Genomic DNA, 16796 nt, shown 5'->3' with positions numbered 1-16796 from the left:
CCCGGGGCAAACGAGAGTGTTGCTGAAGCCCAACCCTGGCTTTATACCTAAGGTGGTTGGCTCATGTACCCCCATTGACATTGTGGCATTTCCTCCACCGCTGTGTTCCTCTGAGGAACAGCGGCCAAATTTTCTGTGCCCAGTCCGTGCTTTACGCACCTATATGGACAGGTCAAAAGAGTTTCGTTGCAATGACCAACTCTTTATATCCTGGGCTAACCCTCAGAAGGGCAAGCCCGTTACCAGGCAACGGCTCTCCCACTGGATTATGGAAGCAATTGCTCTGGCTTATACGAGTCAGGGTTTGCAGGCACCAACAGGCCTGCATGCTCATTCTACTCGTGGACTGGCTACATCCTGGGCTTTGTTCAAGGGTGTTTCCATCCAAGAAATTTGTGCAGCAGCAAGCTGGTCCTCACCGCTCACTTTTGTTCGCTTTTACAGGCTAGATGTCTCTGCTCCAAGTGTGGCCCGCGCAGTGCTGGACCCCGTGTTGAGACAGGGTTCTACCTGTTATGTTCTGGTTGTTTTGGTGATTTTCGAGATAAGCATGTCTAGCAATACGGGAGTTTCAATATCCCATAGTGAGACATCGAACGGAGTGTTATGAATGAGAACTATAGGTTACTTACGTAACCCCAGTTCTCAGAGTAACATGAAGTGAGATGTCTCACCAGACGGCCCTTCTTGCTAAGACGAAGCGAGAAGAGGTGCTTATTTTGAATGACGCTGCGTCGTAGCGCAAGCTACTTATAGGGTGGGTGGATTCTCTGACGTAGACGTCAAGATCACCAGCCAATCAGGATTGGTGTAATGAGATTGATGCTTCTGTTTGCATATACATTGAGGCGCATCCCATAGTGAGACATCTCACTTCATGTTACTCTGAGAACTGGGGTTACGTAAGTAACCTATGGTTACTATGACTTCTTTATTTACTTTTTAATGTGACATTTAACATTTTAATGACACTGACTTTGACACTACTACACTGTAAACTAGTTTAGTTTATTAATTTACTATGGCAGCTAGATATTTCTCAAAGATACAACACACCATTCACCTTGACAACCATTAGTAGTTCTTCACAGTTCCATAAGGTTCTTCAAGCTTCTTCTCTGGGCTTACGTTGTGCAGTGGTGAGCATCACAAACACATCCTGTTGAAGGTGATTGGACAAACCTTTGAGAAAATATATAACTCTTCCTTCTTCATCAAATCAGTTTTATTAGTGTAAATGTCACACAAGTTCTCCTGAGTCTAAGGTTGGTAATCATGACCTTTAACTCCATGCTATTAGGAGTCACTTTAAACTTGAAAGTGCATGTGCTCTTGCATAAATCTTTGCAAAAAGACCTCTCTTTGATAATAAGACGAACAATTTGAAATCATCTAATTGAAAGTGCAGTAATATTTGGTTTTTGATCATGTATTTGAAATATTGCATCTAAAACATTTCAGAAACAACTTGTATTGGACCTTATAACATATATTTATATATATTAAAACAATGTGATGGTTAAAGGTCCCCTATTATACTCTTTTTCATCAATATATTATAGGTCATATACAAAACATGTCTCTGAAGTGTTTGGCTCGAAATACCAAACATCCCATAATCCCCTCTGTTTCAGTCCGGTTTCAAAAGGGCTGGTTCTGGATCTGTTACTTTAGATGAAAAATAAGGAGCCACTCCCCACGCCCCTCTGAGAGATATTTGGTTAAAAAGAACACAATGGTGCTCTAGGGGGAGATGCAGGTGATAAGGTATGGGGGGTGGGGGGGTTACCTTGGTTGGTTATTGGCTAATGGTTACACAATCCAACAAAACATTATGACATCATAAAGTGGCCAACATCTGATCAGCTCATTTTCAGACAGGATTATATATATATATGGATCATTTTTTCCTGAAACTTTCAGAATCTCTTAATGCAGAGGGGACACATATTTATGTATAAAAGACATGAAAAAGTGGATTTTTAATAATAAGTGACCTTTAAGTACTCTGCTAGACATCCTGTATTCTGCTCTCTGGTAGATAAGCCTTAGATTTGGCAGAATCAAGACACACCTGAATACAGGTGATTAGAAACCTGGATTATTATCCTAGGATAGCCAAGAAGCTTAAACCCAGGATAAGACTCAGAAGCAGAATATTGTGCTCGTTGCATGTCAGGTGTTGCCTCTGCTAATTAAATATGTCTAAAATAGTGGTAACTAATGTATAGCCAAATATTTGCTAATATTCATGATTGACTAGCTAAAGTCTCAAGACTTAAATTAAGTTTTAGTGCATGAAACCAAGTGTGATATGAGAAGATTTAAAGCACTCTGTAAAGTGTGTTGCAGATGTTCTTATAAAAATGTTGGCTTGAAAATGGATTAAACATGCCAGATAGTGAGTCAGTCTTGCCTCTAGATATATTCCACCCTCTGAAGTGACACAACATTTGAACATGGCTTTAAACAAACTCCACAGTTTATGATGGTAATTGGCACATTTGCTTTATTTTGAAAACAGACATTGAAACCATTTGTTTTTTTTTCATATTTTTTCTCACAAGTTTGAACTCCTTGATGAGGTTGAAACTGGACATTGCACTCACTGGAACATGGGAAAAGTATTTTTGTTTGCTCATTTGTTTGATATTTATTTTTACGTTTTTTTGCGTAACATCAGTGCAAGAGTATTTTTCCAATTCATATAAACTGTCATAACAACACCAAAGACATCAAAAAGAAGCTGCCACACCTCTTAAGTTTCTGTGACTGCGAAAAAGTTCCTCTCAGAGGGAGAGTTCCCATCATGCATCTGGTTCGATGGTTCATGCTACTGTTCTTACTTTTGGTTGGCAGAACACAATTTGTCATGTAAAAGTCAGTTACACCAGTACTATAGCTGACACCTATATTTTATTATATGCTTATATCATTTAAATGGCAACAGGTCCTTTACTGTAAATGTGAGTAGAAAGGGAGTCTGAAAAAGGGGTGTAAACCAAGCTTGAATGACTCAAGCAGAAGAGAGAGTGAGTAATATTCTTGTCCTATATGTGTTTTTTGGGAAAAGGATAAAGCTGCCCAACTGGAAATGTCACATATTTAATAACACATTCTATTCTCCATTTGATGTGTCAGTACATTACCTATTTGCTGTGTTCTCAATTCACTTGTACTGTCTTGAAAACTAGAGTTGCATTTTAAACCGGCTTGTTTTTGTGCGTGCATTTGCAGAATTACAGATCTTTTTTTGCAAAGTGTGTTTAAAGAAAGTGCATTGCAATGCATTTGAAATGTGTAAATATCCAGTTGGGAGCAATCGTTTTACCATTGATTCACTGACATTAGATAGTGAAAATCAAATCTGATCCTCCTCCTCTTCATCAACATCATCATCATCAAGTTAACAATCATTTTTTCATTATCAACAACATCATTCTCCTCTCCACCTTCTCATAAAATTAGCTTGAGCCAAAAAACGTAACGCTGGAAACTCCCCCAACATGAGAAAATCATTGCCACACAAAAAATGACAAACAAATAGAAACGGACTGCCTTCACATTGGGAAGGCAAAGAGCAACCTTTTTAGATTTTGTTTTTTGTGTTATTCTTCATATTCTTAATTCTGCTTTCTTAAGGTTTGCCTTAGTCATCCTTGGACTCGGTGCCCTCCGCCACTGCATCTGCCGGGGCGGCCTCCTCTGCTTTAGACTCCTCTGCAGCATCTGGTTGGAGGAAGGGAAGCAAAGGCAAAGCAAGAGGAAAGGGAGATTTTAGGGTGGAGAGAAGGGGACAATAGATGTGGGTTGGGGAGAAGAGAGAGAAGGTTAGATTAGCTTGTGGAGAGGAGGTTTTACATTACACAATGTCTGAGATTGGTTGGAATAATAAAGCTCTTCTGTATGCAGGTCTTCTGAGATGAATATTTCACATACAGTACCAGCTGCTACGTTTGATGTTTTCAATATTTCACCTCTAAAGGATCTCTGTATAAAAGAGCATACGGTAACTTAAAACCATTTTAAGAATGTGGATAAAAAATACTAAGAAGAAACTGTAATTCCATGTGGCACACAAAATGTAGACACTACTCAAACTGAGAGCATGTTTGACAGAGATATGCAACTTAATGTCTGAAATCCCACATTGCCTAAGTAAATACTAAAGGAAGAGAGTGCTCCTAATGGACCAGTGAAGCATTTGAACTGACATAACAATGCTAACAGAAGCATCTTTGGCTGTCACATCGAATACTGTGAGAGGCATAGTGTTTCGTTGTCACACAAATCCATTGGTGGGAGAGTACTGCTGAATAAGGATTCATGATACATTACTCAGCCATAAGTATTAGAGTGTTTTGACTGATACTGGCCCAATGCTCCTGTACCGAGTAATATTTTGAAGCTTCAAACATATTTTTATTGTTTGTCAACTGTGTACAAAATAATTTAAAAAAATGTCCTAACATGTTTATATTGTAATATCGTCATGAAATTCATGGGCTACAAAGGTTTTAGGACCTGTATTGTATTGTGTTGGACTAGTGCCCTGAGAGCAATGATCTCATACCATGGGCATCTCTCTTAATAGAATGAGGAGACATCAGAGAATGACATCATTGCATTGGAGATTGGGGTGATGGAGTGCCTGTGTGCGTGTGCGTGTGCGTGTGAGCGTGTGTGTGCGTGTGTGTGTGTGTGTGTGTGTGTGTGTGTGTGTGTGTGTGTGTGTGTGTGTGTGTGTGTGTGTGTGTGTGTGTGTGGGCAGGGCAGGGCAGGGCAGAGAGAAAGGAGTGAGGTAATCTTGTTTGTGTTAGCACTCACTAATGTGTGTGAGTGTGACTCAAGACAGTAAGATCATTCAGGTAAGAGGTGATTATCTTGTTAGTATGAAAGACTTAAGTGTGTGTTTTTTACAGTCACTGAACTGCGTGATGCAAATGCAATTTCACCCAATTCGGAGTGCCAAAGCAAATCAGTTCTGGTATTCTGACAATAGTGTCACCTCACCTCTAATTTTAATCTACACTCATGTTACAATTAGTTTGTATCAATATAAAGACAAGCTATTCAATATGAATATGAAGTACTGCAAGGCTTTGTCCTTGGTCATTTTCTTTGTCTTTGCTACCGCTAGTGGTCAGAACAGTAGAAAAGGAAGCAAATTATATCCAACTTTTCCCTCAAACTACTGTATTACAAAAACAGAGGTCCTCTAATTTAATATAAAAGAACAAAGAACAAAAGGTGCTCTTCACTGCACTTTAAACCACTGGCTGCTGCATATTCATTTCAAACATAGAAGCATGTAAATGCTTTTATTTAAAGTAGACTCATACAATATATTACTGTTTGATTGAGTTTTTACTATCTAAAAAATATATTTCAACACCACTGTTTTTTTTCCACTTTTATTGTTACAGGTACTATGTAACGAAATGGTTTCTCTGCATTTGACCCATCCTAGTGTTAGGAGCAGCGGGCTGCCATTATGAACGGCGCCCGGGGAGCAGTGTAGGGAACGGTGCCTTGCTCAGGGACACCTCGGTAGCACTTGGTCTAGCCGGGGCTTGAACTGGTGGCCTTCCAGTTGCCAAGCCAAGTCCCTATGTACTTTGCCACCACCGCCTTGTTCTTAGTTTCTGCACTTGATCCCACTTCGATCCCTGTGATAACAGTCTTCTTGCTGCTCGCTCAGCATACGAAAGACAAAAACATATTGGGAAGCTGCCTCTTCTGTTTTTGGATCCAAACTGAGGTATTTTCTCCATTTTTGAGGACTTGCTTTTTAAGCCTTGCTTTTACATAAACGTATTGTCTCTACAATTTGTATTTATTGAATAATTACACTACAGCTTAATCTAAGAAGTTCAAATGTTGATGGATGATGGTGGAGGCGGTCATGGACAACATCACTGATGTGTTTTATGTCCTTGGTATTAAATACTTCATGTTCCATGTAGTCCTTTTTTGACTGCTATTTCTATTGTCTGCATTTTGAGCTATATGTCCTGTATGAAAGTGATATATTATGCAGTGCACTATGGCACTGTGACATGCTATGACAGTTAACAACTTGGTCAGATGTAACTAAATAAAGGCACGCGGACTATCCTAGGTGAAGAATATGGATTATATCCTTCTTAAATAATTCACATCATCGCTCCACAAATCTAAACCAAGTGATTTAAATATTGAATATAAATGTTGTAAAGCAGACTGTGGCCAGCAGTGGATTCTTAATTAGCACTTCTTTGTCATGTAGTGTTTGTTTATGACAGGCTTCCCCAGTGCGGATCGTGACCAGTAGGCTTCATTAATCATTCATTGAAATCAGAGCACCTGTTATCCCGCTCTGCTCCATGCAGGGCAGCTATCCCATCGAGGTAGTAACTATGACAACCAGGAGACAGTGCTGCCTAGGTGACCTAGTTTCCATGTAGTTCTCCAGTTGTGTGTGTGTGTGTGTGTGTGTGTGTGTGTGTGTGTGTGTGTGTGTGTGTGTGTGTGTGTGTGTGTGTGTGTGTGTGTGTGTGTGTGTGTGTGTGTGTGTGTGTGTGTGTGTGTGTGTGTGTGTGTGTGTGTCCCTCCTTACATCCCCATCTACTCCAGACTGAGCATGCTCCATTAACTACCTGTCTGACCCAGTCTGAGAGTCCTTGGACCAGAAATATTAATGTCAAGATGTTGTTTTTATCAATCTTATAATGTAATTTCATGGCCTTCAAGTTTCTTTTTTGGGTATACACTTCCACTATGATCGGACGTCAAAGGCTGGATCACTTAACAAAGATATAAACTGGTATCAGAGGTGCAGAATGAGATTATTTAATTGGGTCATCCTTTTTCACCACTATTTATGTTTTACCTGAAATAAATGGCTGTAGGAGTCACGTCAATATCTTGGTCTTGGTAACGTTATGACTCATAAAATCCATGATGCTTTCTCAATAAGCACGGCCTTGCTTCTTAACAATAACTCTGATACAATCCTATAACTAGCCCATTGTATAACATAATTCTTATCTTAGCTTCATCCTTTCCAACCCTGCATTTCTCTCCCATTCGTCACCTCATCAGTATGGGGCTTCCATCTTGCAAAGGCTGAGATACAAGGCGGCCTAATCTAATATTGAGCTGTCTCTGTGTTAACCATGAATGCTGGGTCACTGCCAAAGATCTTTAAATTCTACAGACTCAACAAACAGTTATTTCCTGCAGTGCCTGCCAAGCAGACTACGGAAAGGCTTACCTATACCCCGTCGTCTGATCTTTTACAGTAAGTAATTGCTTCATGATTGGTGATTGTGTCTGGAAATATCTTTGTCTCTGAACTCGGTGGCCTCCAAACACGGACACACCTAAGTGTTTGATTCAGAGGTTGTGAGAACCTTATTGTTGGTCCAATGTTTTGCATGTTTTTTATTTTGTAATAAATCCTACAGTATGAATCAAAGTTTAAATAGTTTTTATAATCTGCATACCTTGTTTATCGTTTGTTTGGTTAGGCTCCTCCTTCTCAGCGATAGGGCTGACAGCAGCAGGCACATCGGCTTGTCTGGCCTCCTCCTTTTTCTCTTCACTTGGTTCCTCGTCCTTCTTCTCCTCAGCTGTGGTTGTGGTGGGGCTCTTGGCGGCCACCACTGAGGCCTCCACCTCTTTGGGCTTCTCCTCGACTTTCTCTTCTGCTTTTGGCTCCTCTTTCTGGGGCTCAGAGGGCGCTGTGGCAGCCGTAGTAGAGGGAACAGCAGCAGCTGGTGCCGCCGCGACAGGAGACGTGGCTGCTCCTACAGGAGAAGCAGCAGCAGCTGCAGGAGTAGATGGCTTCTCTGCCACTGGGCTTTTGGCATGGCTCGTCTCCTCCTTCTTGGCCTCCTCTCCTGCAGCTTCCTCCTCCTTAGCAGGTGCCTCCTCTCCCTCCACTTTCTTTTTCTCCTCTCCTCCCTCTGTCGCCTCCTCTGCAGCTGCAGGACTGTCTTCCTCCTTCTCTTCCTCTCCGTCTTTCATCTTTTTCCTAGTTATGTGTCCGCGGAAGCTAGCCTGTATTTTGGTGGCAGCCTTGTGGGCCTTGTCCTCGGGTTTATTGGTGGTGCCATCCTGTTCAATCTTCTGGTCCGCATCCTCGTTCTTCTCCACCTGCTAGCCAAGAGAAATAAAAACGGTAAACATCTACTCTAAGCCAGTCCACTGGAAACCAGGAAGAACATATATTAGATTGTAACACTAAAGATTTGCAGAGAATCAATCTACTGTTGGGTTTTTATCTTGAGATGATCATCCTTAAATATCATGCTGGCAAAGAAAGGTAGGACATGGCATGAGTGGAAGGGTCAGAAGTCAGATAGAGAAAAGGATATGCTGAGAGAGGGTTTATTAGTGAATGTACAAAGTGTTGTATTTAAAGTAATTACTGGAGAATTTTAGACTAGGAAAAGTTGGGGTAGGGTTTTAGGACTGGTTTAGAATCAAACTGGATGAGGAACAGGGTTAGGAATAGGAAAGTACACAATGTAATATTGAAAGTTGTTCCATGATATTACCTTCTGTTACTGGATCCATAGCTGTCCATCAAATAGTGGGTTGTGCTATGAGTCATATAAATCTAATGAAAAGAAATCAAATCAAATAAAGGAATGAATGATGAGCACTGAAAGTGGCAAACAAAATGAAACAGTACATTCAAAATGAATAAGAAAACAAATCAAAGTAAAATATTCTTTAGCAGAAGTCCAACCAATAAAAAGCTTAAAAGGTGCACTTTAAATGAATGTGATTAAGCAACATGAAGCAAATCAAACGTTTCAAAGGTCATGCGAGCAGAGCAGCGTCAGTCAGCAAAATGATAAAGATGTGAAAACTGTGAAATCAGTTTTTAAGTCCTCCCAGTTATCAAGTCTTTGTCAGGATCAAGTGATTTATTTGACTAAAGAATGGATCTACAGAACTTTATCATCTCATATACTGTAAAGATTAGATTTAGTGCCATTGTGAATCATGGGAGTAATGTGTGTGCGGGTCGATTGTCTGCACGTAATAAATTGGATACACTGGGATTTGGAGCGTGACAAATGACTCTAGGCATTCATTGTGGTTATTCAATCCAGGCACGAGCTTGATATTGTCCTCTTGATAATGGTTCTGAAATGGATTTAGTGAATAAATAAACTTACACGTAGAACCCTCTCCAAGGCATTCATTAATATCCCCTGTTTCACTTCTAATGATACCTTCAAAATTGTCTACAGCAAAATGTGAGCGTTCCAAATTGATGTTTTTTCTCCAAAATAATGAGCCAATCTCTATTCTCTAGGTACAGTAGCTTTCTGCGGCTTCGTCTCATGCTGCCAGGGAACGAGCTGCCTGCGAGAATCTCCTCAGCATTCACTGCCATACCCCTCCCAACCATCAAAGGTTACCTTGACAACCAGAGTGCTAACTCATCACGACGCTGTCTGCTGGTTGGTGCTATGAAAGGCTATATGTCACCCTGATTGGCAGTGCACCTGACCCCTCAGGGGAGCGTGCCAATAGGAACTCGTAAATCAAACGTAGCAATCAGGATGCTTAAGGAGGGGCCGTGTGTGTGATGCAGCAGCAGGGTGCGGTGCCGGTGGAGGGGGGACGGGGGGGTTGAGGGGTTATATGTGTCGATGCTGGCGTGACTGTGGCATCTTCTTTAAGGTTAGTGAATGTAAACGGAAATGGTTTTCAAGATGTGACTCAGTGGCTATATCCATCAGTCTATCTCCTGGTACCTACTGTCTCTAATAGCGTGATTATGTTGGATATGAGGTTGGACTTGGATAGCTGCCTGGGTGAGCAATCACATCTGTGTGACATGATTTAAGAGCCATAGGCCCTCAACCAACATGTCTTCTTCAGGATCAGTGTGTCAGTCCAATATTGGAGTAGAGAGGCCAAGGTGCAGCTGTGTTGGTATATTCACCTCCTCCACCCTCGTCCCCAGGGTTCAGGACGTAAATCCTGCCTTAGGCCTTCCTGCAATTCTTAATATACAACCTCTTCCTGAAGCAATTTTGCGCAATGTAGTATTAAAAAACAGCTTGGTACCGCTGGCTGCGAGAGGGATAGCAGAGGCTATAAACTGCGCCCTAAACATTTTTGATTTATGTTTAAAAGATGAACTGAAGCGGTTTACCTTACATTCACCTACTATGTGTTGAAATAAATGTTTGCAAGTGTCCTGCTATTGGAACAGATAGACAATGTGGAGACAAATCACTAGCGGCACACCCTCTGCTCTTGATATTATGCATGCAGGTCTCTGGTAACTGAGTGGGCTTTGACAATGTCTGATGTAATGGGTGCTTACAATTGCCGAAAGATTGACCCAGGCACTTAATTTTAAATATAATTACTTACTGGCTTCATACAGTGAGTCAGACACAAAGAAAGTGATGGATGAGGGTGTTTGGGAATATGGGAAATGACATCACTTTTGGAACAGAGGGTATGTCATCCACTTTAGAGATCTGGGTGTGTACGAGACTAAATGTAATAAAATACCAGCAGAGTGCCAGGTGATCTCATATCAGTGTAAGATCACGGGGGAAAAGATCACCATCCTGGATTAGCCAAAATCATAGCATGGTCATTTAAATTTGAATGCACCATGATTTTCTGACTGCTGTAGTCTTTCTTCGTTAAGCATAACATTCAGTATTTGGCCTGTCATATCACACTTATTATAATGTAAAGTGGTTAATGATTGAGTTAGTTGCTAAATTCAAATCTTGTATTATCTTAACAGAACATTATTGAAAATCTTTTCAGAATTCCTCATTAACTGTTCACTGAACCCTGGTCACGTACCCTCCTGCAGGCTCTTTTCCACTCGGTGTCTGTGCGGCACACATTTTCATTCATAAATACAGCGGCACCTCCCAAAGGTACTGCACACCACAAGGTACACTCATTTAAGTCTTCACAGCACAACTGTTTCAACTCTACCTTGAACAATTAGCAGTGAGGCAACATATTTGCATTATCAGGTTAATCAAATAAATTATTATAATTAGCCTGCAGAGTTTTTCTCTTGGAATATGGTCTTTCTGGTAACCATAGATACGCTTCATTAACCACTCAAAACTGTTTTATTACACAGCTAAAAGAGGAATGTTTGCAGTACAAAAGTGCTTTTTTGTTGCATGATTATGCAATACAGCAATTATAAGAGCTACAGTATGATGTAGCAACATTAATAGCTTGCTGTGGGACAGTCTGTAGGTGACAAATAATGAGTTGCATCTCCATGTTCGGAATTTAAATGTACATAGGCCTAACAAAACTCTTCTGTCTTTCCCGTCTTTAAAAGGTAAAAAATTCTGTTGACACAAAATGTTTAATACAATCTGATCTGACAGCTGAATGTGTTAATTTTAGCTTTATGTATCAGCTGCAGTGTGTGCGCTCGCTCTGTCTGTCTCTGTCCTTGGGTGGGCACCGGCTGTCGTGAGAACCACACCCGAGTCGATGGCCTTACCGACAAATCCATAACCACACACACACTCACACACACACACCATCCCCCAATGGTGACACACAGTAAAATTCCGCCACCTTCCCAATGCCTCATTGCCGGTGTCATTAGGGACTTATTTTCACGAGGGGGGAGGAGGCAAAGGGAGGGGAAACTGGGGAAGACACGATGGAGTGGTGTGGTTTATGCTGGTTGAATGACCTCAGAACCACATCACACGCTAATGCACACACCAGGCGAATATATATTCATGTTTTCGTGTTTGTTCTATTATCCATTCAAGAAAGAGACACGCTTTTCACCTCGCAGCTCTGCCTGCCATGTACTGAATGTTGGCAGCAAGAGGGGAGAGACATATTAAAGGTAATATTTGTATTTATAATGGGGAAGCTTTGCAAAGGCTCTTTTATCCCTAACCCAACAGGTGCAGCTTCTGAATCATATCACTATAAATGGTTATCTTTTAAGATTTATGTAAATTAATCCTGATATTTTAAGTAATAATATAAATTGTAATTGTCTGATTTTAATAAAATGTAAAACACCCAAAACCTTTGTCATAAAACCAGAATTTTCAGCAGTCAGTGATATATTAGCTAGCGGGTGGCACTCGAGTTCCTGCAATGACAACTCTCTCCTGAAAATCCCAGCATGATTTCAATGGATGTCTGCTTTTCTGCAGGAACACACTCCAGACACCAAAGGGCTAAGACTAGCTGCTGTCTGCAAATGCTGAATATCTCCCTCTCCTTCTTTCTCTCGCTGCCGTCTTTCACTCTCTCTCTCTCTCACTGAGCAAACTGCTACCCACTCATTCTTTCACACATCGACACACACACACACACACACACACACACACACACACACACACACACACACACACACACACACACACACACACACACACACACACACACACACACACACACACACACACACACACACACACACACACACACACACACACACACACACACACACACACACACACACACACACTCAGCGTAGCACCACACCCTTTTAGCCGGCTATCTCCTGCAGATGAGGAGAGGGGGGCTCAGGTGGTGACTGCCAGAGCCCCCGCTCACCATCTCTCTCTCCCTCTCTCTCTTCTTTGACGGTGACTTGATGAGCGTTGTTAAGATCTTTTACGATAGACCTGCAAAAGATGCTCCATGGCAACTAATAAGCGGCCATATGCCGGCGTCATTATGTCCTCTGGAGCAGCCTTTAATTCAATTACAATGACTCTGCCTGAACAAAGGCTCTACAAATGCCACTGATCTCATAGGGGATGGGGCAGTTGGGCTGAGGAGAGCTAGTGGGCAAGTGGGAGTAAGGGTTGGACATAGCGCTGAGGGAATATTAAAATATGGGCTGTGGCCGCTACCACGGCTGAAGCTAGGCTCTGGGAGAAAGGGATTGGAGTGCATGGGGAGAGAGAATGAGCAGAGAGAATCATATTTGAGATAGCAGACTTGGTCTTTATTATGGTCTAGAATTATTTAAGCGTAAGTCAAAAGAGGGGTCACGAGGGTTCGGTCCTAGTGCTAGAAAGAGGACTAGGGATGGATTTGGGGCGGAGTTGGAGAAAAGCAGATCTGGGTGGGATTTGAAGTAGTGGTTTACATTAGGAATGACAATTTTGGGGAGGTAGTAAGATCTGAGACAAGATGGGCCTCGAAGAACTTGATCCTTGATCTTCCCTGAGGAGAGGAGACGTAGCCTCTTCTGGGGTGTTGAATTCTGCTCTAAAACGGCATAAAACTAGACATAGCTAGCAGCAAGGGCTACTAAATCAAGCGCTAGTGGCCACTCCCATGGTGGAGATGTTACAACAGCACTTAACACTCCACAATGGCAGCACCCACAGCAATACTGCCACATTAAAAAAAAACTGAACCATGCTCTTTGCTCATCCATCCATGAAGATATCGGAGTGTGTCTCGATTAATGTATGCCTCTGCTCCTCAAAAGCAGAAGGCAGGAGGATAAGTGCTCGTAGGCCGGGAGGATATTTTCTCCTTTGAGGCGCACGCTCGATGCAGTGACATTGCTCTGTGGGAAAGCCGGTGCCTCACCCACATGGCTGCAGCGCGCCGGCTTCCTTTCTTCTGATCTTCCTCACCTTTGCGCTCGCTACCCTTCTCTAACATCATCCCCCGCTCTGTCACCACCACATTTCTTGACGGTTGTAGCTACCATCCAGCTCCCTCGTTGCCTTGCTGCTGTGCTGCATGCCTGCCTCTCCCCACCTTCCCCCATACCGTACAACCTCCCTCCCTGATTCGGATCCTTTTTTTTTTTTTCACTTCTGCTTCTTTACCCACCAGGTTTCCTTCGATCACCACCTCCCTTCCACCCCCCCTCCATGTGCACCAGCTACACTCCACCCTGCCGCTCGTTCTCTCCCTGCCAGACCTGCCTCTCTGCAGCCTGCTCCTCCTGCATGTCTTTCGACTGGCAAGCCTTGCTTCCTTTTCTCTCTCTCTCTTCCCTCCTTGCCAAAGCTTATATGACTCATCCCAGATAACATTTAAGAAGCAATCAAGTGGCATCAGCATCCACCGTGATATGAGTCCGATAAAATCAAAGAGATAATAGCAGGAAACCGGCGCTGAAGAAATAATAATTACAGCTACTGAATTACAGAGTGAGTACCTTCTTCTCCACTCACCTGCTTCCATGCAACACCTTCTTTTTTTAATATTCTCCTCTTCCACTGAGAATAGCCATGGATTATTATAAACTCCCAAACAGCAGCCTTTCACACCCTTTAAATGAGAGCACACTTCATAGTACCCTCAATTGACAACATCCACTTATACAGCTGGAGGGCTGTGATAATCCATTTAGACTCATTTATTCCCATTGTATCCCCCTGAGGCCACTGACATGATGGTGCTGCTCACTCAATCCGTACCCCACCCTTTTTTTCCTCTCTGTGGAAATGTACTTTCCTGTGTCACCCATTTCTGCTCAAAATAACAGAAGTACAAACGTTACATTTTAGGCATCAATTAGTACAGGCTGCTCTAATTAATATGAATGATCATTAAGAAAGGTATATTAGTTAGAGTTCCTGTAAAGCTCCTGAAGATATAAGCGAGCATTTCAGAGACGATACAGAATCTATCAAGTGCTTTTCAATTATCTTTCACTTTTGTCAAGTGCATGATCAATACAAGGGAATGCCGGGTTGCCCAAGATCGAGTTACAGTCTTGTGCCTCGCTCTTCAAGTACAGTGTGAGGTCTGGGAGGCATTGTAGCAACATCCATTCATGCGGGATAATCACATTAACTAGGCGTGTCTGGGCTCTGTGGATAGACTCCTATGAAGACAAGCTAGGCCAAAGCAAATTACACCAACATTTCCTATAATCCCTCCTCAAGCACACTGACTCCAAGCCAACAGTCACAAAGTTCAGAGTTGAGATTCATCATTTAGTCATTAAGAAACAGAAGGAAAATATTGATCAAAACAATTTGTAGCAGTTTTACCGGTTTGGTTCTTCTTATGCAGCACAGCATAGTTGTAGTTGTTGTATCCTCCCTTTTTTCTTCTCTGCTTCTTTCTTCCCTTTTCACTTCTTCTCTCTCGCCCTCTCTCTCGCTTTCGTGCACACACACTCTCTCTCTCTCTCTCTTTCTGGCTGTATTAACAGCTAAGTCGCCGAGTGCATTTACACATCCCAGTTTGCACACACACGCTCTTCAGTCGGTCTGCCTGGGCACACCTCTCTCTCTCTCTCTCTCTCTCTCTCTCTTACTCGCAGCCTGACAATGACTACAAGCCCACCCTTTAAACCCCTCCCTTCCCCTCTCCCTCCATCCCTCTCTCCTCCCCTCTTCCCTTCACACTATCCCCCCTCCTCTTCCTTTTTCTCCTCCTCCTCCTCTTCTTGCACAGTGATGAACCCCCCCACCTCTTTTAGATCAGCACTCCTCTCTTCTACATCTTCTCACCCTCCTCCTCTCTTTCAGCCTAGCTCTAGCAAAAGCTGCGGCCCCACCCTAAAAAGGCTCTGGCTCACTGACTGACTGGATACCTCCAATTCCTGCTCTGATGCATCCTTGTTTTAATGTCTTTATTTGTGTTTCTCCCAGCACTATGCCTTTGTTTCATCCCCTCCCATTTCTCACACATAAAAGAGGTGCCTTTTTTTTTCTGTAAAAAAAGAACAATAAGTCCCCTCCTCTTATTGCTGAGGCTCTCCAGACTACTGTGTGATACACTCTCTGGATCTCTGTGCAGTCTGTGTGCTCTGAGCCCAAATTGCCACCAACATGCCAGAAGCATGTTTTCTGGCTCAGCCGGCAGCATCTCTAGCCAGGAAGTACGTGTGAAAGAGAGCAGTGATGATTGCAAGGCGAATGCACGCACGCACACACAAAAACACTCACTCTGTGCTCTTAGGACACGTCACCCGCAACCCCCCGCATACCCAGCGCGCTCTGTTCTCATGGAAACACCAGCAGATAGACTAGAAGAGCAGAGGAGGAGTATGCGAGAGAGAGAAAGATAGAGAGGAGAGAGGAAGGGATGAAGGTAGGAGGAGAAGCATGAGGGCCGGGTGTGGCAGGCAAAGCAAACTGCCTCTCTTTCTGTCTTCCCCCTTTTTCTCCCTTTATGCCCACAGTGTAATTTAATGAGAGGGCATGCATAATCCCCACAGCTACATTTAAAACCATTACTGTACAGTGAGGCTTGGAGGCGCATGCTCATGCAAACACCCACACGCTGCATGTGTCTTTCATAATACACACTCACACACTCATTGTGGCGACAGAAAAGTCCCCCCACCCCCGCTCTGACACCGGCGAGCTACAGACACAATGAGGATGGAGGGAGGGGTGGAGAGCAGGAGCATAGACAGAGAGAGGGATGGATGGAGGGGAGAGGAAGGGGGCAGCGTCCTGAGGGGTTGTGCTCTGCTATTCTTCTCTCTTACAGGATTATTCCACATCAGGTTCACTGAGGGAGAAATCATTAACCTGCACCGCTGAGCCTTCCCGGTGGTCGCTGCTGCTGCTGCCACACAGGAACATCTAGCAGTGTTCCTTGGCTGTGCTTCATCATCACTATGTGTCATCATGTTCAATAGCAGACTGTATGACACAGAGGCTGTAATCATAAAGGGTTCTGCTGAGTATGCATAGTCTTTCTCAGCACTGCCCCGCTTTACTCCAGCTATGCACATTCATACAGCTGCCAGCTCACTGTCCCCCACCAGATCACTTTACTGGAATCAATAGCAGGAATAAGTGTCTGGCTCAAGTGGACCGACTGAC

The 16796-nt window shown here is 42.9% G+C and overlaps 1 protein-coding gene across 2 annotated transcripts; it reads right to left on the bottom strand.

Moving 5' to 3' along the window:
• Positions 1 to 2491: 2491 nt before the first annotated feature.
• gap43 (growth associated protein 43) lies at positions 2492 to 15285 on the bottom strand. Of its 2 annotated transcripts, none has more exons than XM_079679710.1 (3): positions 15006 to 15285; positions 7488 to 8139; positions 2492 to 3729 (listed from the first exon to the last, which is right to left on the bottom strand). In XM_079679710.1, the coding sequence occupies exons 1-3, from the start codon at positions 15033 to 15035 to the stop codon at positions 3650 to 3652; spliced, it is 762 nt and encodes a 253-aa protein (XP_079535836.1). In that variant the 5' UTR covers positions 15036 to 15285; the 3' UTR covers positions 2492 to 3649. The 2 variants fall into 2 exon arrangements, with proteins under 2 accessions (XP_079535836.1, XP_079535835.1); XM_079679709.1 differs by having other exon boundaries at positions 7488 to 8142; positions 15006 to 15283.
• Positions 15286 to 16796: the final 1511 nt, after the last annotated feature.

This window comes from Notothenia rossii (genome assembly GCF_949606895.1).
Source record: "Notothenia rossii genome assembly, chromosome: 4".
NCBI lineage: Eukaryota > Metazoa > Chordata > Actinopteri > Perciformes > Nototheniidae > Notothenia > Notothenia rossii.
The sequence above is the reverse complement of the archived record's forward strand: the minus strand, read 5'-3'. Positions and strand labels throughout refer to the sequence as shown.